Source organism: Musa acuminata, chromosome BXJ3-3, assembly GCF_036884655.1.
Source record: "Musa acuminata AAA Group cultivar baxijiao chromosome BXJ3-3, Cavendish_Baxijiao_AAA, whole genome shotgun sequence".
NCBI classification, from domain to species: Eukaryota; Viridiplantae; Streptophyta; class Magnoliopsida; order Zingiberales; family Musaceae; genus Musa; species Musa acuminata.
In genome coordinates this window covers 10,445,498-10,468,834 of record NC_088351.1, presented here as the reverse complement: position 1 = coordinate 10,468,834, position 23,337 = coordinate 10,445,498, and the positions used below count along the sequence as shown (strand labels likewise).

At 43.3% G+C, this 23,337-nt stretch overlaps 2 protein-coding genes across 10 annotated transcripts; both read left to right on the top strand.

Moving 5' to 3' along the window:
• Window positions 1-2,535: 2,535 nt before the first annotated feature.
• LOC135633594 (U11/U12 small nuclear ribonucleoprotein 31 kDa protein-like) lies at window positions 2,536-5,369 on the top strand. Its single transcript, XM_065143241.1, has 2 exons — window positions 2,536-3,435; window positions 5,215-5,369. The coding sequence occupies exon 1, from the start codon at window positions 2,655-2,657 to the stop codon at window positions 3,429-3,431; it is 777 nt and encodes a 258-aa protein (XP_064999313.1). The 5' UTR covers window positions 2,536-2,654; the 3' UTR covers window positions 3,432-3,435; window positions 5,215-5,369.
• On the top strand, window positions 5,213-23,201 carry LOC135633591 (glucomannan 4-beta-mannosyltransferase 1-like). Of its 9 annotated transcripts, XM_065143237.1 has the most exons (12): window positions 5,213-5,290; window positions 5,541-5,805; window positions 19,864-20,254; window positions 20,316-20,903; window positions 21,057-21,155; window positions 21,267-21,519; window positions 21,614-21,724; window positions 21,793-21,929; window positions 21,990-22,103; window positions 22,179-22,378; window positions 22,453-22,647; window positions 22,732-23,201. In XM_065143237.1, exons 4-12 carry the CDS (start codon window positions 20,592-20,594, stop codon window positions 22,889-22,891), a joined length of 1,581 nt encoding a protein of 526 aa, XP_064999309.1. In that variant the 5' UTR covers window positions 5,213-5,290; window positions 5,541-5,805; window positions 19,864-20,254; window positions 20,316-20,591; the 3' UTR covers window positions 22,892-23,201. The 9 variants fall into 9 exon arrangements, with proteins under 9 accessions (XP_064999309.1, XP_064999308.1, XP_064999307.1 ...); XM_065143236.1 differs by having other exon boundaries at window positions 21,981-22,378; XM_065143235.1 differs by having other exon boundaries at window positions 21,057-21,519.
• Window positions 23,202-23,337: the final 136 nt, after the last annotated feature.

The following is a 23,337-nucleotide window of genomic DNA, read 5'->3' as shown; positions in this document are numbered from 1 at the left end:
AAGGGAGGAGATGGGAGTCATGATTGCGTGCAGGAAAGTCCAGCCGCCTCGCAAGAGCACACAGATATGCGACCTCCATTTTTGGCAGGTGCGAATGGTGATACGAAAGTTTAGTTGCCTTCTGAGTGCTACAATTATTGTTGTTATTACTCTGATTATTATTATTATTATTTTTTATTATTATTATTATTATTATTATTATTATTATTTAGGGTCGAATCGACTACAGCTTTTTACTGGATACTTCCGAATTCCAATATAATCCATGCAAGACTGCTGTGTCTTAAGAAAACTCTCCTTCCTCACCGCCATGCGTTATCGTGTCCGATAACTCGTGGAATTCCAGGTGTTATCTTCGGCGTCCGGGTCGTGGAAGAGTTATTGCAGTACACTCCTCTCTCTAGTCTTCTTCGTTAGATAGGGAATTGAGACGAGAGTCACTGGTTAAGGTTTAATTAGATTTTTTGGACCTTCCCGTGATGCGTCATTTTGATACGTTAAGGTGAACCACACCATCTTCTAACATCATCACGCATGTCGATTCGTGACGAAAGATATTAACCGGAGGAGAGGATAATAGATTTCCCCCGATCTTATCCTGTATGATATGACTTTTAAAATAGATATTATTGTATATTCATCTTTTATCGATGTCGAAAATAATTAAACATAATAGATTTCGAATCCTATAAAATTGTCACGGGGTGAGCTTCATAAAACATCTTGGACGCTTAAATTAATTTAAGAGTTGATAAAGTTTATTATTTGATTAAATTAAAAATATATTTGAAAGGGCTTTTTATAGTATGACTATATGATTATTATGCTCGTAGTTATATATATTTCCTATCCTAAATATGATTATATTGTCTCGAATTTGAGAACATGTCATATAAACAATATGATCAATAATGCTTGAGAGATGATGTCATGCCATCCACACTTAACGAAAACACTGTGAATGAGGCATTGAGGTGTCGATCACCGGCATGAGATATCGATCACTTGGTGCATAGATATTGGCCATCTTGGTGCCACAACATTGATCATTTTGCACTATAGTATCTTGTCACCGATGAAGTGTCGATAACGTAGGATTTAGGTATTGATCACTTAGCATCAAAGTATTGACTATTTATTATATAGGTGTTGACCACTCTATTATCGAAGTATCGATTATATGTCTATATATCTATATGTCAATCATGTAATGCAATTACATGATTATTTCTTATTAAGATTAAAACTCTGGAATATATTTATATTTTTAACGCTTATTTGGAGAAAGAGATTTGAATAAATGTGCCTTTGTGAAATGAGTATTGATAAATAATAGATGAAAATTATATTTTTAATATGCATTGACATAAATATTATTTGATAAAATTATATTTTAAAAGTTTATTAAATATTTTATAATAAATTAATCCTTATAATATTTTTATATTTATTTAAAACTATATTTTATTTAAATTAATAAGTAAAAAAATAAAATAAATAAATGAAAGTATCTAATCTCATAAAAATTTCATAGGCCCAAGTACATAATAAATAAATAAAATTTTACCCTTATAAAAAAATATAAATTATATTGATTTCTCATTAAATTATATTGAATTTTACAATTTTTATATAAAGTCACAGAATATTTTTAAAATTTATAAATTTGTATTAATTTTTTTATAAAATATTAATATTATCCTGAGGTAATATTAGTATTTAAATATTTTTAATATAATATTCAGATCACCTGTAATTAAAAAAAAATTAAATATACATTGAGGATTATATTGGACAATGTACATTTAAATATGCATCAAATGCACCATCAATCACGTCTCTCTCTCTCTCTCTCTCTTTCTCTCTCAGAGTACATGTCATATAACCCAAATGTTACAAGGGATATGGACACATGACTTGAGGTATGACACAACAGGATTCAAAATAAGCATGTCAAATCTTCGTGCCATCATATCTGCATTGCACATCCCACCGATGTATATAATAATATAAAAAAAATAAATTACATAACTGATAAGATATTGTTAATATTCTGATCACCCATATATATATATATAATTATTTTGAGATAAAAATACTAAATTTTTAAGATGTCAACCGTAAAGAAATTTCTCAATCTAATTCCTCGTGCTCAAATTAATAATTTAAGATAAATATGTATAAACGTAAGTGATGAAAAATGATTCTTCTTATAATTACGTTAAAAATAAATTTTTATATCAAAGAGGACAATAGAGAAATAATTTATTTTATGAGAATAACCATTAATAATCTCTAATATATTTATTTTTTTCGTTTTGTCCATATAAGTGAGAAGGGAGAAGGTAACCTATAACTTATGTGCATATGGACAAATCAAAGAAGCATGTCTTATCACGTGGAGGCCCGATGATAACATATCATAATTGATTGATGATATTTATCTATCACATATCAATATAAAATGATATAGTTTCCATAACATATAACTATACAATATGCAAAGTATTGCCAAGCGCATTTGGGCTCGTTGAAATGGGCTAAGATTATTCCGGCCCGTTAACAGGCAAACCGATTCACAATTCACGTTTCCTTCTCGATTCCCAAGTTCGCCCTCTCTCTAGAAAACCCAAATAATTCCGACGGGGAAGAAGATGGCTCGCCGTAGAAACGAAAGCGACGACGATGACGACGATTTCCTCTACCGATACCCCGTCCCCTCCTCCTCCTCCGCCTCGGCCGCCAACTCCCGCTCCCGCGGTGGCAGCGGCGCCTCCTCCAAGGGCGGATCCGGCGGCCTCGCCCCCTCAAAATCGACGGTCTATGTCTCCAACATCGATTACACCCTCACCAACTCCGACCTCCACACGATCTTCTCCACCTTCGGCAAGGTCGCCCGCGTCACCGTCCTGAAGGACCACGCCACCCGCCGCAGCCGCGGCGTCGCTTTCGTGCTCTTCGTCTCCCGCCACGACGCTGCGGCGGCCGCTCGGTCCATGAACGGGAAGGTCCTCAACGGCCGCACGCTCTCGGCCTCCATCGCTGCTGACAACGGCCGTGCCGCCGAGTTCATTCGCCGGAGGGTCTACAAGGACAAGAGCCGGTGCTACGAGTGCGGCGAGGAGGGCCACCTCTCCTACGAATGTCCGAGGAACCAGCTGGGGCCCAGGGAGCGGCCCAATCCGAAGCGGGCGCGGCGGAGGGAACAGGGCGGCGGCGGCGGCGGCGGTGGCGGTGGAGGTCAAGATGGTGGTTCTGACGGTGGCGAAGAGGAAGCTTTCGATAACGATAACTGGGCGTCGGTGGTGGACACGAGGGGGTTCGACGAGAAGGCGAGGGAAAGGGACGAGCGTTTTGGTGATGGGAACGACAAGAAGAAAAAGGAGAAGAAAGTTAGCTATTTCAGCGATGAGAGTGGAGAGGATGAATAGGAAGGTAATGCTTTGAAGCTTTCTCAATTCTCTGGAAATGAAAATGACCATGCCATGGCTACAGGACACTATTCTATGTCATGCTTCACAATGTGCTTATAGAGTTTCTGAACTATTTATTCATGACATAAACATAGGACTTAACCATCAAACTAACGTCGCTATACTGTAGCCTTTCTACTTTTAATTTCTAATTGTTGTATGCCTCACCAGGTCTTTTTGTGTTTTCTTTTAAGACAGATTAAGTTAGAAATCATAAGTCTTTTCTAAGCCACATTGGATCCAACTTTCAGAAATTGTAACCATCAGCCTATGGATGGATTTAATAGAATGATGAAGAAATAGTCTCTTGTCTAACCATAAGACTGATGCAGGAAAGCAAATCACAACTGGAACTTTTTTTTTTTGGGTGACTAATGGGCAGTGGACCTTGAAAATAATTTGTCCTTGATCATCTCTGTAATTTTGCATAAGATCTGGCAATCTAGACTTGATTGGCAAATGCTAGAAGTTTTGGGCTCTTAATATTTTGGAACCTAGGTCAAATTTTCCTATGAAGTAGAATTTTAAAAGTGATGGCTCTGAATAAGAATGAAGTGCTTACATTGTAGTTTTCCGCCAGGGATCATTAAGTTTAACTTTGGATGAGAGTTGAGTGAATATTATTCTGGGTAAGTGGATTAAAATATTCTCGAAATTGAGATAGGATTAAATAGAGAGTTGGATACCATCAATCTTTTTCTCTGATAAAGATGGAAAAAATGTATTTGTTTGGAACTCTTGTTCAAAAGGTATTTGTTTAACTTTGTTTAAAAGGTTTCTTCAATTGATGGTGTGATTTCATATAAGGAGCAAAATTTTAGCTAATCATGTGAAGTCAGTGAGTTCATCTTGATGACAGTGTGCTTGTTATGGTCCCTAACTGAAGTCAGTGACTTTTCTTGTACATATTTGACTGTCCATAGACCTGATATCGTTTGTGCTTATTGTGAAAAGGGGTGTACTGTGCTGAAGATTTTATTTGCAATGCATGTGATAAATGAGTTAATATTTTGTGCTTTTTGTGTATCGGTTTCACTTCTCTTTCAAGCTGAAGCTCTATGATTTTACTGGAACTGATAAGGTTAATAATTTTACTAAATGAGTTTGTAGTCTATAGTCAGTGTCAAAGATAATAGAGAGCGGTTGGGATAAACTGTTTGAATGGAAGTCTTGGATACATATATATGGTAGATTGGGCTATTCAGGCTGGAAGATCTTGATTTTGGCTGAACAAAGGTTTATATAACAAAATTCAGAAAATAATTTTAGGACAGCTATGAACATAATGCGCATTAATGAGGATATATAACCTAAACTCTATAACTTGTTCAATGGCACCTAGTCACAACTGTTAAAAAGAACGTTTGTAGACCAGTTATTTGGGATCATTGTCATCTTGGCTGATACTGTGCATTTGATCAGCCAGGTCCATTTTTTCTGACTATTCCATGCTTATTGTTACCTGGATCCGAAACTGCCCTACTGATCGAACCTTGGCAAGTGTATGTAGTGCAAACTCTCTTGTTACCTGCAAACTCTCTCGTTAACCTTGGCAAGTGTATGTAGTGCAAACTCTCTCGTTAACATCTGTTGAATGATTAACAGTTTCTGTTCTCATTTTAAATGGATTGTATTTCCATTTCTGAGGAAACCAAAATGATGAATATATGTGATTGCAGTTATGCCTTTACTTTTTCTCTAATATTTGATTATGACATGAGAATGCTTGTTTACTTTTCAGGTTCCTGATGAAGAGTTTGAGTATCTTAGGCATCTCATAGAAGAAAAGTGTACTGAATGAACTGATGAATGATAGGGTATATGCATGTCTTATGTGCTATTCCTTCTGTATCGATACACACAATTTTCTTAAGATGTTGCTTACTTTTGGAAGTAGACTTGATCTTTTATTTGGTTGAAATCATTTAAGTCTAAACTTGTAAAGTTCAACTCGATTAACGGTGGACTTGCTCTTCTTCTTATCACATTTTATTCTCATCTGCATATAGTTGAGGTATTTGCATACTTACAACGAGGACCTACATCTATGTGGTGTGCCTATTTCAGTCAAATGTCGCCTTGCGAGGTATTTGCATAGGGCTGCAGCTGAACCTTGTGGATCAAGGGCTCTGTGCAGCGTGGCCACAGCCAATGCTCCGCGCAGCTGCACCAAGCGTGCCTCGGCAATTCAGCATGCCCGCGGCTGCACCAAGCCTGCCTTGGCAATTCAGCATGCCCGCGGCTGCACCGAGCCTGCCACGTGGCTGTACTACTACAGCACTCTCGCCTGCATTCTGTGGCTGCCTACTTCAGTCAAATGTTGCCTTGCCAGGTATTTGTTGGTTCCTCTGGAGGTGTAGTTATCCTCAGCACTTATCATCTCATCACTGCACCTGCTTCCATTTTTGTTGATCCATTTATTTTGTTTCATATGCTCCAGATACTGTGTTCTTGGATCAATAATTCTATCTATCTTTCAACATGCAGTTTAGCTGCCATTACTGTTAAATTGTCAATCTATATATGTTAAGTGTATCTAGTCAAGTTTTTATATTAGAAGTAACATTAAAATGTAAGGCTTGATTAAATTCTGGCAAAATATGAAAGGAAAAATTGGCATGTTTGGCTCTTTAGTAAAATGTGTGTTTCTGATTTAATAGTTCTTTGTTAGTTCTCCACCACGTCTTATTAAAATTCTTGATATAACTATTATGAAAAAGATAATTGTGCAAATAAATTTTGTCTCAACTCATACCCACTCATTATCTTTTTTTTTTCTTCTCTTTCTGCTAATTCATTTTATTAAGATATTTTTCACCAACAAATGTCTTAAACTTGTTACCACCTTTTCTTTGTTGCAGCTGTATGCGCTTGCAAATAGTTCTCTCTCTCTTCTGAGTAGTTCGAGCTTTTATGAAACTTGCTATGAATGGAAGTTTGATAAATATGTCATTTGCCTATCAAAGTGGAAATACAAGTGATATTCCATGGTGTTTATAACATATACTAATTGAGAATGATATTATGAGAATACTTAAGATGTCTAGGAGCTTTTTCTTGCTAGATTGAAAACAGCACTTTAGGAGTTTTTTCTCAATGTCTTAAAAAGAGCATACTATAATAAGTATGTCTCTTGATTGTTTCATAGATGGGTAATATTAGAGAAAATATCGATGATGTCCTAGTAAGCTTGACGTGATTTGATCTCATGTGTGCAAATTGGACGAGGGGTGTCGTTGAGGTGTTTTCGATGTGGCATTTGCACAAAGACTAAGGTTGGAGGGAGGTTTCTCGACATGTTCCATCCAAAATAAAGATGATAAAAGAGTAAAGTTTGGCCTTTTTATTATGCAAAAAATAACTTTTTATACCTATTAAGAGACGAGAGGAATATTCCATGGCACGTTTTTGACATCCTAAGTTCACCTTAGGCATAAGAGGGAGGTAGCATAGGCATAAGAGGGAGGTAGTCTGTAACTATTATTGTGGGCTACATCCACATGAGTAGATAAAGAGGGAGCAAGCTTCATCCTCAAGGCTCTCGTGGCTATCATGATTATAGTCACATGTCGGATAAACATGAGCTTCAATATTTCTTCTATCATTTGTCCACCTTATCTCCCTCTGTCCACCCCCCCCAAGGCATGCTTTAGGAACTCCTTTGGGAGGGCCTTGCAACAAGGCGTTAGGATCTTACATTCCTTCGATTGCTTCTCAAAGGGAGTTGGGGGGGCATCCAACCTACACACCTCAAGCAAGCCTCTATTGAGTTGCCTTACTTTCTAGGTGCACCTTCAACCCCAAGACATTCACCCTCGTAGGGGTGTGTCGGGTGCCCTTGAGTTGCTCATCCCAAAGGGGGTGTATTAGGTAATCTTATATACTTGCCCCTATAGGTGAACTTAAGGGTTCACTAGGAAGTCCCGACCTTCGTCTCTTGAGGTGGGTGGGTGGAGTTCCTATGATGTAGATACCTCGACCCGATCATCGGCCTTATGTTCCAATGTTCATATTCCTTTATCTATTCTCGAATGCACTAGAGTTTGGGCTTCGATTTCCTCTCCAACCATGGATAGTATTATGTCTTTAGTGGTGGAGGATTTTTCTATCGTAGATGGCACCCAACTCATGACGTTATTTTGTGGTATTCATCATGTATTACTGTCATGCCACCATCATCCTGACCCGTAAGGTCTTCACTGCTTGTGTTTGGCTGTGCAAGAGATAGAGTGGCTATTGTCTTACCACTCGATATAGCTTCCAGGTGAGTGGTGTCTTGACCGACAATAAGGGTTGGACTGGTTGATCAACATAAATCTCAACCTAGCTCCTTGGTGTGTGATCCGAATCCCTCATTCTCAAGATATTTTCTTTCGAGGTGTGATTTGTTAGACCGGTGACTTATTTTTTTACTATGCTCTTTGTAGGGATGGATCTTCAAGTGATGAAGAGACAAGGAGCTACCTCCTCTTCGGGTATGGTTGTCGCCTCCTCGTCTCTTCCCTTGCTTGCTCACGAGCCTATGCCTGAGGTATCGATTTTGACCCAATTTGATTGACCTTCCGTCGTTAGCTAGCGAAGGAAGAAGAAAGCCATGCAGAAGGTTTCTTATCCCCAATCGATTGAGGAACATGAAATCGAGCATATTCCTAAAAAGGATCATTCGACATCTAAGGCACCTAGGACATCGCCCCCCTCGAGGAGACAAAGATTGATGTATGACTTGTGTCAGGGCAAGTTATTGTCTTTCGTAGCATTAAAGATTGTTGACCTACCAAACCCAACCTTTGGTGAGTAGCTCCAAGAGGTGGGATGACCTACAAGACGATGATGTTATATGGAGCGACAGGGAAGCCGTAGAATAGTACTGTTGAGGCTTCTTATACATTGGGATGGCCAAGTAGATTTACGTCTCTCCGTTAGAAAAGGAGGGTGGGGTGGGGTGGGATAGGCAAGTAGATTTACCTAAGACATCTCGGTCCTGCTTTGGGAGGAGGGGGGAATAGACAAAGATCAGCGTATGACTTATGTCAGGGCAAGTTATTAGCCTTCGTAGCATTGAAGATTGCTGATCTACTAGACTTGACCCTTGACGATGATGTTATATGGAGCGATGGAGAGGCCATAGAACGGTATTGTTGAGGCTCCTTATGCGTTAGGATGTCTAAGTATATTTACGACTCTATATCAGAAGTGATGATTGATGTTGCTTATTGTAACAAAGTGCTAGTAAGTACAGTCGTTGATTGGTTATTTGATTTCTTGAGATTGCCTCTCAATTAATGCCTCCACCTTGGCTTGTAGCATCACCATTATGTCACAGCCCTGATCGACTGTGTATATGATGTTGAGTCTGTCATTAATTAGCCTTCGTGATTGATAACCTTCGTGTAGATGTAGAGCTGAGAAGGGGGAGGGGTGTTCCAGCCCTCATTGTTGGAATCGAAGCTCAAGTGACTGAGTTGGAGAAGAAGTTAGAAGAGGCCCAATAGTGCCTTGCTAGTTAGGTCAACCAACTAAAGTCTGTTTGGGGCAATAATCGTCAAATGAGAGATGAACTCCATGAGGACCTCCAACACTGAGCTCCATGATCAGATCTCTACAAACGAGTAGATTATAAACCTAACTGAGCAACTGGTTGTTGCAAACGAACAGATCCATAGCCTGAACGAGTAAGAGGAATTCATCATTGACTACAAGGTCTCAATCCGATCCAGGAAAGGCTTGGAGAGATTGGGGGTCTCCTTTTATCATTACGGATACCACATTGCCTTGGCTCGTTTTAATGCAAGGTATCTTGGGATGGAGCTTGAGGAGGATCCCTTTGTTTATTACCTCGAGGTTCGAAATATTCTGATGGCCCCCTTAAGTTCCCTTTAATGATGATTTTGGCTTACCTCCATGCCTGAATGCTTGAGTCCTTAGTTCTATTGTATTTGTCTTGTTTAAATCATCAGGTCTATCTACCCAATTTGGTCTTTCCAGTCTTTACTTCATAGTCGTCGGGCTTGTCCACTTAACTAGCTTTCTATCTTAGTAGGTCGGGGTCTCATTTTGGACATAAAGACAGTGTCAGGATGGTGTAGTCTTTGTTTGAAGCAATGAAACTTTTTTTCTTCGACTTGTCATATCTCCCACTTTGATATAATAATAATAATTTTTTTAATAATTGTTGCATGAGGCATGGTAGGCTGAAGCCTAATGCTCAAAACATAGCAATCCAAACTAACCCTAAGGCATGCTTTAGAGGTAGAATTTCTTTAAATTTATAATATGTCATGTTTGAGGTAGGACCACGCCTTTGTTGTCCCGAGGACATGAGTTTCGTATTAGACGACCTTAATGACTCGATAGGACCCTTCTTAATTGATGCTAACTTACCTTGGGATCCAGTTAGGTTACTGACTTCAACTTTTCGAAGTATTAGATCCCAAAGTTTGATTCCTCAAGGTTAAATACCTTGATTATAAAGTTTGGCTACCACTTTTTTGTACCTCAACATCCTTAGATGTGTCTTGACCTTGTCCTCGTTGATCAAGTTGAGACCAATCCAGAGATTTTTTTGTTAAGTTTTTAATTCGAGGTATTGGGAAGACGATCTCGGGTGGCAGGACAAGACAACTTTGATGCGAAAGGCTAGATTGAATGGCCTCTCGGGTCGAGGTGAGGGCTCCCGATGCTTTTAAACAAATTACTTGAGGTGTTCGTGATGTATAAGTTCTTCAATATGCTCTTTTAAATCATGATAGTTTTTAGTGTCATGATCATAATTTTGATAAAATTGGTAGTACTTGGATCTATCTCTCCTTATTAGTGGGGTTTTCATCAGGTAGGGGTCTCTCAAGAGCTCCCTCTTTTTGGTTTAGAGGAAAACTTTAGCTCTAATCATGTTGAGGGGTGTCAACTCTGATCTTGGATGAGATGTTTCAAGCTAATAATTTCTCCTTTATTAAGGTGATCTCGGGGTCGGGGTTGATTGTGGAAGCTCTTGCTTTGGCCTATTGCATGACTTCTCATGCTTCTCGGAGACCATTGCATCAACGATAGTGTATTCACTAGCTCTTTGAAGTGCTTTGTGTATAGTCGCCAATGATATTTCTATTAAATGTCCAAAAAAACCAAGAAGACCTATACCCCATCATAAAAGTTTGTATGAGGAGCGATAGATAGAGCATCAGCTATATCTTGAATCTCATTTGTGAATCAGGTGACGAAGTTCGAGAGTGTCTCCTCCTCCCCTTGTTGGAGGCCCAAGAGGGTTGTCGTCGAGCGCTAAGGGCGTACATTTTCGAGGAAGTATTGTTTGAACTCTCTTGCTAGCTGATTGAAAGAGCTGACTGAAAGCAGCTTTAGGTGGGCATACCCTTCCTGTGTCAGACCCCTTAGAGTAGTTGGGAAGGTACGACAAATCAAAGCGTCAAGATACTATATAAATATATTTGAGCGCAAAAAGTTGTAATATATTCCATTGGGTCAGCGCTACAATTGAACGCTTCTAAGATTGGGAGTCGGTAGCTCGTTGGAATTGGCTCCTCTTGAATCTTTTGGACAAATGATAATTGAGCTAAGGCGGGGTCAACCTTTCATTTCGACGGTTGAATGTCTTATCATATCTCCACCAAACTGTCACGGACTTAGTTAGTTTTGCCTAAGTCGTGCGGTACCCTCGCGCGTCCGTCCGCAAAGGTCAACCTCCTCGAAGCCTCTCATTGTCCCTTAGGACCAACAAAAGAGAGAACGAGTTAAAGAGAACGCCTCAATCGGGATCCACAAGCAAACATGTCCGAAAAACACTTCATAGACAATGTAAATTACAAACAGACTTTACAAGCTCTGAATAGTTGCACAATAAAGGGTAAAATTATCCATTATAGACCGAAAAACTCTCGCGCGTGTCCACATGACACAACCTTTTATTTACAAGCCTAAAGAGGCCACTAACCTAACTCAAATGAGACTTTGAAGCCTCCGGTCGCCCCTCTATATGCTGTACAAGGCATGAACATGCCAAAAGACACGGACATTCATAAGCATTACACCAAACATCCTGTTTCGAAGTTTGTCTGTGACATTCTCCCCCACTTATTCCTTCGACGTCCTCGTCGAAGCCTTTGTGAACACTGTAACTCCTCGCCTTTTGCTGAGTCTTCAATCTTCCGCTCCAGCTGCAATGCGCCTCTTGGCTCCCAGCTGCTCTCCGCTGCTGATTTTGAGTCGTCGAACCTTTGATCCGCCATGCTGCTTCAACTCACCAATGACTCTGACTCTGGTGTGGGGTTGGCCGAGTTGTGTTGATCTTTGTTGATTCCTGCGGATCCCCCAGATGAAGGAAAAGACCATCCTTACTGCGCTAGTCTCTCAGAAATTCCACATGCTGATTGAACTGGGTGGATGCTTGTTGGAGCTTTAACGAGCATCGTCTCGCAAACTTCTGAAGTTTTGGGTCATTCCTCCACAAAATCTGCTCATTGACTCTTCTTTCAGTTAGTTGTCACATCCAAGTAGGTTCGCATCACTTCTGCTTTCGATTGGCATTTCGTTGGGAAATGAAGCGGACAATCTACTCTCAGTAGCACTGATCACCGTTGGTGAGGATTTGACAACTATTGTCTTCCATTATCTTCGAAGGGCCTTTGAACTTATATAGAGCTCCTCTGCTGGATAGATAAGAGAACTGGGGTACTCGGTTACGCCCATTCTCTTAAGAGTTGAGAAGGCAAATGTTACTTGACTTCGCCCGTCTCCTCAAGGTTGTACTTCATGCATCGAGCTGGTTACTGGCCTTCGCCTGCTCTTTGCTCACACTTCTGAAGCACTTGAAGTGTTTGCACTCCTTGCGTTGAGTTAATTACTGTGATTCACCTTCTCAATGCCATTGAACTTCTGGAATGCAGGAAGTTTTCACCCCAACTTGGAGTAGTTCTTTGATAGATGAGGTCGCCTATGGGATTGTACCGTCTTCTCCATCAACCCTGCCGCCTACTCCACTGAGTAGCAAAGGTACAACACCGCGTACTGCCTGCTTCGTTCCTTGGTCGTGCACTCTTGCATGACCTGAAGTCCTTCCCTTACGGCTATCTTGATGAGAAACTTGTTGACACCGGTCTTACGAAGTTTCTTGGCCTCTGCCCTTCAGCCTTGTCTCGATACTTGGAGATTGCCTCTGCATGCTCCACCTCCTCGGCCCCTTTCACGATCAAGCGCTCTCCCTCCGTGATAGCAAGGGATTAATGACTTTTACGAAAGTTCCGCCTCTGCGGTACCATGGCGCTGCTATGCCCATGGCACTACTATCCGTCGCCTCGCCTCTGTATCCCTTTTCTTCACAATCAGTAGAGATGTTTCCGTGGCACTCCTCTGAGTCCACCTCAATTCTAACTGATGCTTGATTTTGGGTAGCTAAGTCCCTCTGGACTCGTCGTCGCTTCCACGCCCCTTTCGACCCCCTGCTTCAACACCTATGTATTTTCCAAGCAGCTCCCTCTGGTCGATGGAAAGACAGACTGCAACTCCAATGCATGGCCTCTGCCATCACATTATAAGGTTTGCACCGATTCTGCTCTCCCTAGCTTCCTTGGTAGCAACGTTCGCTTACTCGACCCTGTCCTCTGACTTGTCGGGCTCCCTTAAGCGAATATGAGCTCTGGAGCAGTCCAACTCTCCAGCTGCTTCGATCATACCTCTGCATGATCAAGTCCCTCCCATGGAACTCACTGGTACTTGCATTCGAACTTTCCCTTGGTGGAACCCAGCCCCCATATGCTGATGACCAATGTTTCCATCCGATGCAAAATTCGGTGCACGCCCGGAAGACCCGCCTCTGTGGTACCATGGCCTTCACTCCTTGAATCCATAGCCCTTCTTGTCGTCGTGTTGTTCACCAAAGCGGAGCTCCCAATAGCTCCCGATCATACCTCCATATGATCTCATCCCTCACGGGACTATGTCGTGTGTATCGCATTGCCACGAACTGTTCCACCATGATCCGCTGCACCATGTCGCCTCCTGGTGACATCTCTGTTGCATTCTGATCCTTGTGGGATGAACTCGAATTGTGAACCCTCCATGTGTGGCCTTTGCCAATACATCGCAGAGTCTCTTCCACATTCGATTTTGTTCGTTCCTTGGCAATCGACCTTCATCCACCCACTCTTAGGTCACACATAGATGAAGCACCGCTCTAGGACAGTCTGTCACCTAGTAGCTCCCGAAGTCCACCGACTTCACTATAATTTGTGCACCATTGTCTGGATCCTATGCCTCTGCCCCTACCAGCACAATCTCCGCTGCGCACCGCTTCCTTCTTGGCAACTTAAATGGCAACACTGTGGCATATTCTTCAAGAGTACCCGCCTCTGCGTCCTCTTGCCCCGTGCTAAGGCCTTCTGAACCCAACTTCGCCTCCGCAAATTGAGTCGCCTTAGTTCCTCCATCAAATGCTCCTCCGAGATAAGGTGCATGTGCCCAGAAGCTCCCTTCGTCTTTGGCACCATGCAAGATGAGTCCACTCCGTCAGAATGAAGAACCCATGGAACAACATGATCCTGCTCTTGCCTCTACAAGAGTTCATGTCCTTGACCTATGTATAAGGAAAGCACTGTACCTCTGCTCCATGTTCCAACTTCTCTGTTGGCTCCCTTCATGCGGCTTGGGTACTTTACCAAATTACACCCAAGTTGCACCGCTCCTCGTTTTTTTTTTGCATTGAGTCGATGGTGGCCCTCGCGCCCACCATTCCACGGGTCAGCCCTCCCTTGAGTCCGATCTCCATATCGACTCTAAGTGTGCCTTCATTTAAGTTGCTTCAGGTCGCTCCCCCACTTGATCTCGCAATGCATCCACCAATGCATTCTCTCGAGCGAGATCATGCGACAACTCCTCGTTGCTTGCTCGGTCCATTGAGCTTCGTGGAGTTGTTGTTTGTGAGGTACTCCTCCTCAACATGTGAAGTCTGTCTCACATGATTCTCCCTCTGGAGAGCCAAGACTTATCCCTCCTGGATAACTGTCCCGTTGGAGCAACATATCTCTTCGTTTCGGAGACCACCATCCCCTTGGACTACTCCGATCTGTTGAACAAACTGTGCATTGTTCTGCCTCTTGCAAACGCACTTGCTAGATTGCGCCTCCACGTCAATACAACCACCGCTGCACCCCTCAAGGCCTAGCAACATGCTGAACTCATTGCACACTTGTTTCCTCCGCCGGACGTATCCTTCGCATGCCGAAGAGAAAGTTTTAATGCTCCTTGGCGTCGAGTCTCGACCGCCTTGGGATGGCCACGAACATTCCATCGTCCGCATACAAGCCCATGCATGAGTACCGAATTCTTCGAGTTAGCAATTCCCCTCACCTCTGTGAGCTTTGCATAACTCTTTCGGTCGCTGAGCAACTCATTCCACTTTGCATGGTCTCGTCCTTTGCCAAGCGCCTCGCTTTTTTTTAGCACCATCAAGTAAAGTTGTCAACGTTGAGCCGTAGCTCAAACTGAGCCATCCCAACCTTTGTGCGCTCCGCATTCTTCCAAGCTTGCCTGTTCTCGTGGTGCCTCTTGCGCGAAGGGTTGGCCATTCCTCTGAATGCCAATGTTAGATGCCCACTCCTCTAAGCGACTCTTTTCCCTATATCTCCATGCCCGTTTTCCCTCAAACGGTCGCGCGTTGCTGACTGCCCTCAACGCAGCCCCGCTAGGTACCCCACGTTTGCATGTCAAGTGTTTCTATGAGTGCTTGTCCCGCTCTGATACCATATGTCACGGACTTAGCTGGTTTTGCCTAAGTCGTGCGGCACCCTCGTGCATCCGTCCGCAAAGGTCAGCCTCCCCGAAGCCTCCCATTGTCCCTTAGGACCAACAAAAGAGAGAACGGGTTAAAGAGAACGCCTCAATCGGGATCCACAAGCAAACATGTCCAAAAAACACTTCATAGACAATGCAAATTACAAACAGACTTTACAAGCTCTGAATAGTTGCACAACAAAGGGTAAAATGGTCCATTACAGACCGAAAAGCTCTCGTGCGTGTCCACATGACACAACCTTTTATTTACAAGCTTAAAGAGGCCACTAACCTAACTCAAATGGGATTTTGAAGCCTTCGGTCGCCCCTCTATATGCTGTACAAGACATGAACATGTCAAAAGACACGGACATTCAAAAGCATTACACCAAACATCCTGTTTCGAAGTTTGTCCGTGACAAAACGTTGGTCCATTTATCACAGTTGGGCCTGAAGAGTGTCCTCCATTGAATCTAATGATTAAGCCTCAAACTCAACTACTACGGATTGAGGTGGTGCAACCCATTGAATTCTACGATCAAGGATCAAAGTGCCACCTCAACCAGGGGCTTAATAGGCCTCGGGCACTCTTAGGGGGTCAACACTTTGGATCGGGGGGCCCTGATAGGTGTTGAGGAACCAAGGACTACGTCTGGGCTAGTTGAGGTAAGACCAGGGCAACGACATGTATCATTCCTATTAATGTATAAACTTGTTGTGTGAGGTTTAAGAAGACATCAATGGGGATAAGCAAGTGGTTCGGGGTCATCCCTAAAGGCAAGAGACTTAGGTCATTAAATAGATGCCAGTACCTCATCAATGTTTGCATCAAGGTGGAAGTGCCGAGGTGCAAAAATGACGAGTACTACGCCCTTGAGTGAAATTACTATGGGTCGAGGGTAGAGCTTCTTCACTTGAGCATTCGTAGAGAGGGTCGATGGGTGAACATTCCAATGACATGAGCCTCCTAACACTAAAAAATTAGAAAAAAATATTGGTGATGTCCTAGTTAGTTCGACATGGTTCGGCCTCGTGTGTGCAGGTTGGATGAGGTGTTCCTGAGGTGGCCACTCCATCTCTCTTTATAACATCTGCATAAAGACCAACGTTGGAGGGAGGCTTTCTTACTCGATCCCTCTTATGGTTAAGTTAACCAAGCTTAAGGACGTAATTAGTAAAGAGATGGTAAAAGAGTAAAGTCTGACCTTTGTGCCAAAATAACGTTTTATGCTTGTTAAGAGAGAAGGGGAATATTTTATGGCATATTCTTATATGAGACAATATAAAACCATCTCCTTTGATCTCTCGTTCATACAAGTGTAAGAGGGAGGTGATAAGTAAATATTTGGTTGTCATTATTATGACCTATAGACTGAGGAATTATTTACTTTAGGGGTGCTTGCATGATTTCGCCCTTTCGAGGCTCGTGAGCCCCAAAAAGTACCTTTATAGACTTTAGCGAAAGTACCGAGGTGCAAAAATGATGAGTACTGCCCCCTTGAGTGAAAGTACTATGAGTTGGGGGTAGAGTTTCTTCATTCGAGTGTTCATTGAGAGGGTTGATGGGTGAACATTCCAATGACATGAGCTCTCCTTCTAACACTATAAAAGTTAGAAAAAATATCGATGATGTCCCAGTTAGTTTGACATGATTCGACCTCGTGTGTGCAGGTTGGATGAGGTGTTCTCGAGGTGGCCACTCAATCTCTCCCTATGACATTTGCTTAAAGACCAAGGTCGAGGGGAGGCTTTCATACTCGATCCCTCTTATTGTTAAGTTAACCAAGCTCAATGACGAAATTAGTAAAAATATTGTAAAAGAGTAAAGTCTGACCTATGTGTCAAAATAACGTTTTATACTTGTTAAGAGAGGAGGGGAATATTTTATGGCATATTCTTATACGGGACAAAATAAAACCATCTCCTTGGCCTCTCGTTCACACAAGTGCAAGAGGGAGGTGATAAGTAAATATTTGATTGTCATTAGTATGACCTATAGACTCATGAAGAATTATTTACTTCAGGGTGCTCGCACGATTTTGCCCTTTCGAGGCTCGTGAGCCCCAAAAAGCATCTTTATAGATAAACGTGATGCTAAAGACTTATAAGCCCTTAGTTTCCCTACTCTTCAACTAATATGGGACTAAATGTTCTTATCAATGCTCTCCCCCGGAGACAAGGGCTCATGAATTTCCTTATTGCGCTATTATCATAAGTCAACATTTGATCGTCATTGGTGCAACCTCATAGACTCGCAAGAAATTGTTTACCTTGAGTGTGATTGCACGATTTTGTCCTTTCGAGGTTCATGAGCTTCAAAAGACCTCTCGTTCATACAAGTGCAAGAGGGAGGTGATAAGTAAATATTTGATTGTCATTAGTATGACCTATAGACTCATGAAGAATTATTTACTTCAGGGTGCTCGCACGATTTTGCCCTTTCGAGGCTCGTGAGCCCCAAAAAGCATCTTTATAGATAAACGTGATGCTAAAGACTTATAAGCCCTTAGTTCCCCTACTCTTCAACTAATATGGGACTAAATGTTCTTATCAATACTCTCCCCCGGAGACAAGGGCTCATGAATCTCCTTATTGCGCTATTATTATAAGTCAACATTTGACCGTCATTGCACGATTTTGTCCTTTCGAGGTTCATAAGCTTCAAAAGGCACCTTTAAAGGTAAGGATAGCCCTAGGGCTTATAAGCCCTTGGTTCTCCTACTCCTCAACCAATGTGGGACTAAATGTCCTGCTCCCCCTAGGAGAGTCAAGGGCTCATGATCATCCTTTTAGTGTCATTCTGATAAGTTAATATTTAGTCGTTATTGGTGCGATCCCATAGGCTCACGAGAAATTATTCACTTTTGACGTGCTCGTATGGTTTTGCCTTTTCGGGGCTTGTGAGTGTAGGTTGGATGAGGTGTTCTCGAGGTGGCTACTACATCTCTCTCTATGACATCTGTATAAAGATCAAGGTTGAGGGGAGGCTTTCTTACTCAATCCCTCTTATGGTTAAGTTAATCAAGCTCAATGACGAAATTAGTAAAAAGATGGTAAAAGAGTAAAGTCTGACCTTTGTGCCAAAATAACGTTTTATGCTTGTTAAGAGAGGAGGGAAATATTTTATAGCATATTCTTATATGGGACGATATAAAACCATCTCCTTGGGCCCCTCATTCACACAAGTGCAAGAGAGAGGTGATAAGTTAATATTTGGTTATCATTAGTATGACCCATAGACTTATAAGCAATCGTCTATTTTAGGGGTGCTCGCATGATTTTGCCCTTTCGAGGCTTGTGAGCCCCAAAAAGCACCTTTGTAGATAAAAGTGATGCTAAAAACTTATAAGTCATTAGTTCCCTTACTCCTTAACCAACATAGGACTAAATGTCCTCGTTAATACTCCCCTCGGAGATAAGGACTCATGACTCTTTTTATAACACTATTATGATAAGTCAACATTTGATCATCGATACTCCCCCATAGGAGAGTCAATGGCTCAATGATCGTCCTTTTAGTGTCATTCTGATAAGTTAACATTTGATCGTGGTGTGGTCCCATAGGCTCACGAAAAATTGTCCATTTTTTACGTGCTCGTATGGTTTTGCCTTTTCGGGACTTGTGAGCCTCAAAAGGCACCTTTAAAGATAAGGGTGACCCGGGAGGCTTATAAGCCATTAAATTCTTCTACTCCTTAACTAATGTGGGACTAAATGTCTTTATCAATGCTCCCCCTCATGAGGGAGCCTATACGATTTTGCTCTTTCGGAGCTCATGAGCTTCTAAAGGCACCTTTGAAAATAAAAGTGACCTGAGGAGCTTATAAACCATTGGTTCCTTTACTCCTTAACTAATGTGAGATTAAATATCTTTATAGGGGAGCCAAGGGCTCATGATCTTCATTTTAGCATCATTTTGATAAGTCAGCATTTGGTCATCATTGGTGTGATCTCATAAACTTGCGAGGAATTATTTGCCTTGAGCATACTCGTACGATTTTGTCCTTTCAGGACTCGTGACCCAAGGGGTTTATTAAGCCTTTGGTTCTTCTACTTCTTAATCAATAAGTGGCTAAATGTCCTTATCATTACTCCTTTCGTAGGGGAGTCAAGGACTCATGACCCTCTTCCTTACGTCATTTTGATAAGTTAACATTTGATTGCCATTGGTGCGATCTCGTAGGCTCACGAGGAATTGTTTGTTTTGGGCGTGCTTGCACGATTTTGTCTTTCATGACTTGTGAGTCCCAAAATGCACCTTTGAGAGTAAAGGTGATGTTACAGCCTTATAAACACTTGATTTTCATATTCTTCAATCAATATGGAACTAAAAATCGATTAAGAGGTAGCTTATAATTATTATCTTGAATTTATGTACACGTAGATTGATAAAGTTAGAGTAAGCACGATCCTCGAGCTTGATGTGGATGTCGCGTTTATGAACACGAGTCATATAAACATTGGCCATAATATTTTCCCTTATAAGGTACATAGGCTATATTTTGGTCAAAATCAGTATCTACTATGCCATAAATAATTTGCATATGATTGCAATGCTAATCAAACTAACAAAATATATTGTTTTGGTGTGACTAATGGCTTCCCTACTTTGCAGCTGATTCTATTACATTATTCGTTGCAGTGGAGGCAGAACAATTCAGACTTTGAGCTGAGGTAGTCTTAAACTTGGACTGCACTTGTGCAATGTAGCCTTCTTCTTCTTCTTCTTCCTCCTCCGCAGTCAGGAAGCACTGCATTATATGCGAGCCATTCATAGTATCTACCACCGTATGACATATGCACATTAAAGCACGCTCGTTTGGGATCGGAGGTCAAAGATTCACAGGAAGACGCTACCAGGAAATGTGTCAGCTCTCTTTGTCACAGCCCTCCTGCCTTAGCTGTTCTCGACTCAACGTGGAGACTTGCACCGGTTCTGAACCAGCGATGCAAAGGACAAGCATGACAGCCGGACGCCGGCACCAAAATCCATCCCACATCGACAGGTACGTCTCTGCCTCTTAATTACCCCTATCCATCCCATTCAAGACACTGTTTCATTTGCAGGAAGACTCATCGATCCGATTCATCCGAAGCTCGAATCATCAGGACAACGTCTTCGATAAGCATGTCGGTTAAGGTTGCAGAAAAACTAGCCATTAGGCCAACTGTTTCGCCCCTTGTAATCCTGCATGCAAAGCGTGTGTCCTGTCATATTACCTTTCCTCTTCCTCCTCTCGCTCATTAAGCAGCACCGCTCACTGTCCTCGCCTTATATAACTACCCCCGACCTGCACCGCCCACTCCTCACCACGGTGGTAGAACGTCAAAGCTGCTGCTATCATGAGGAACCCCGTGCTGGTGGAAGGCGCCGGGGATGGGGCGGCGGTGGGGGAGAGGCTATTGGTGCTGTGGCGGCGGATCAGGACGCCCATGGTGGTGCCGCTGCTGTGGGCTCTCATGTACGCGTGCGCCTTCATGTCGGTGATGCTGTTCGCGGAGAGGGTGTACATGGCGATCGTCATCGTCCTCGTGAAGCTCCTCCGGATCAAGCGGTACACCAAGTACAAGCTCGATTCCATGAGGCAGGAGATGGAGGCGGCGGAGTCCCACCCCATGGTGCTCGTCCAAATACCCATGTTCAACGAGAAAGAGGTACGCCAATGGCCGGCCATTCGGCTCGTCATCTAACAACTCTGCAATCGCCCATTCAAACAGATGTTGTCAGTTCGTAATTATGTGATTAGCTTTTATGAATCATATAGTTGGTAATGAAGAGGAACACAAATGCTAAGCACGCGATGACAGGTTTACCGCTTATCGATCGGGGCAGCCTGCGCCATGTCATGGCCGTCTAACAAGATGATAGTTCAAGTTCTCGATGACTCCACTGATCCCGTCATCAAGGTGATGATACCTGCACCCGCAACAGAGAAAGAACCACCGTGGCAACGACATGCAATGGATGATGCTTTGCTCACCTGCGATGCTTGCTTTTGGTTGCCGTGGTCGTCGCAGGAGATGGTGGAATACGAGTGCCAGTCGTGGGCGAGCAAGGGAGTCAACGTGGAGTACGAGTTCAGGAACAGCCGAAGCGGCTACAAGGCGGGCGCCCTTCGCGAAGGCCTCGAGAAGAGCTACGCCAAAGACTGCGACTTCGTCGCCATCTTTGATGCCGACTTCCAACCCGACCCCGACTACCTGTGGAGGACCATCCCTTTCCTTCTCACTAACCCTGAGCTCGCTCTGGTGCAAGCTCGATGGAAGTTCGGTGAGCCCGTCGATGGTGATCATCTACTAGTGCTTGCAGGTGGTTGGTAGCTCTCGTTATTCATCATCGACCACGTCTATCCGTTCTGGTGCAGTGAATGCTGACGAATGCCTCCTGACCCGCCTCCAAGAGATGTCTCTGGATTACCACTTCAGCGTGGAGCAGGAAGTAGGGTCTTCCACGTACTCCTTCTTCGGGTTCAACGGTAAGGGCCCTCCTCCCTCTTCGCATGCATGACCAGGAGACGACGGTCACGGATGCATGCATCTGCAGGCACTGCGGGGGTGTGGAGGATGGAAGCCCTCGTCGACGCCGGAGGGTGGAAGGACCGGACCACCGTGGAAGACATGGATCTTGCAGTCAGGGCTTCCCTCAGAGGGTGGAAGTTCGTGTTCGTCGGCGACCTGGCAGTAAGTGTCATCTCTGCTCTCCCAACCGAACTCGGATGGATCATCTACTAGTGCTTGCAGGTGAAGAACGAGCTACCCAGCACGTTCAAGGCGTACCGCTTTCAGCAGCACCGGTGGTCTTGTGGCCCGGCAAACTTGTTCCGGAAGATGCTGAAAGAGATCCTATGCTGCAAGGTACCCTCGAAACCCTCCTCCTTTGGAGATCTCCCCCGAAGCTCCTACTGTAGCAAGCGATGTAGTTTCCTGCAGAGAGTGTCCGCTTGGAAGAAGTTCCATGTCATCTACGACTTCTTCTTCGTGAGGAAGATTGTCGCCCACTTTGTGACCTTCTTCTTCTACTGCGTGATCATCCCGGCGTGCGTCCTGCTCCCGGACGTCCATCTTCCCAAGTTCATCGCCGTCTACATCCCCTCCGCCACCACCGTCCTCAACGCCATCTGCACGCCCAGGTTACCCAAATCCTGAATCACGCTAACGACATGAGATTCCCATGAGAAAGCTTCCCTGTTGGATCATGGCGCAGGTCCTTCCACCTGATCATCTTCTGGATCCTGTTCGAGAACGTCATGGCGATGCACCGAGCCAAGGCAACCATAATAGGGCTTCTGGAGGCGAACCGCGTCTACGAGTGGATCGTCACCGCCAAGCTGGGGAACGCTTCCAGGAACAAGAACAGCTCCAGGTCGCACAGGAGATCTCGATGCCGCATCGTGGAAAGGTAAACGAACGCTGCAGAGTCGTCATCTCAAGGACAAAAGAGTGCCGCCTACTTGTACTGATGATGATACCTCGGTTGCATCAGAATCCACCTGATGGAGGTCCTCATGGGACTCTTCCTCTTGTACTGCACCATCTACGACATCATGTTCGGCCGCGACCTCTTCTACGTCTACTTGTTCGCCCAATCCATGGCGTTCTTCGTCGTCGGCTTCGGTTACGTGGGCGTATACGTTTCCAACTGAGGAGGAAAGGGGGAGACGGCCGAGGCCTTCAGATTCAATTTGCCGAACACCCCAAGTGCACAGAACTAACATACTGCTCCCACTGCTCCCATCTCCTGAGACACGGGAAATCCAATGTTGGATGTAGGGTTTGTGACAGGGTTAGTAGGGTCGTACCATTGACCCCACTCTATATATGTTTTAAGCTTTACTTAAATGCAAGAAAGATGCAGTAGCAATACAAAAGAGTGTTGGAGTAATAATAATAATAATAATAATAATAACTCTGATGTCATTTTAAGAAGAAGAAAGATATCATATCAGTTGCTTATGATGAGTACCTTTGTAATGCAACACTGGTGGAATATACCAGTCAGATGCATCATCCTACTCCATGCTCCAGTTTCTCTTACTCTCTCTCCCTGTCAAAATATATATGTTTGCAGAGGTAGCTTTTGTGCAGGCAT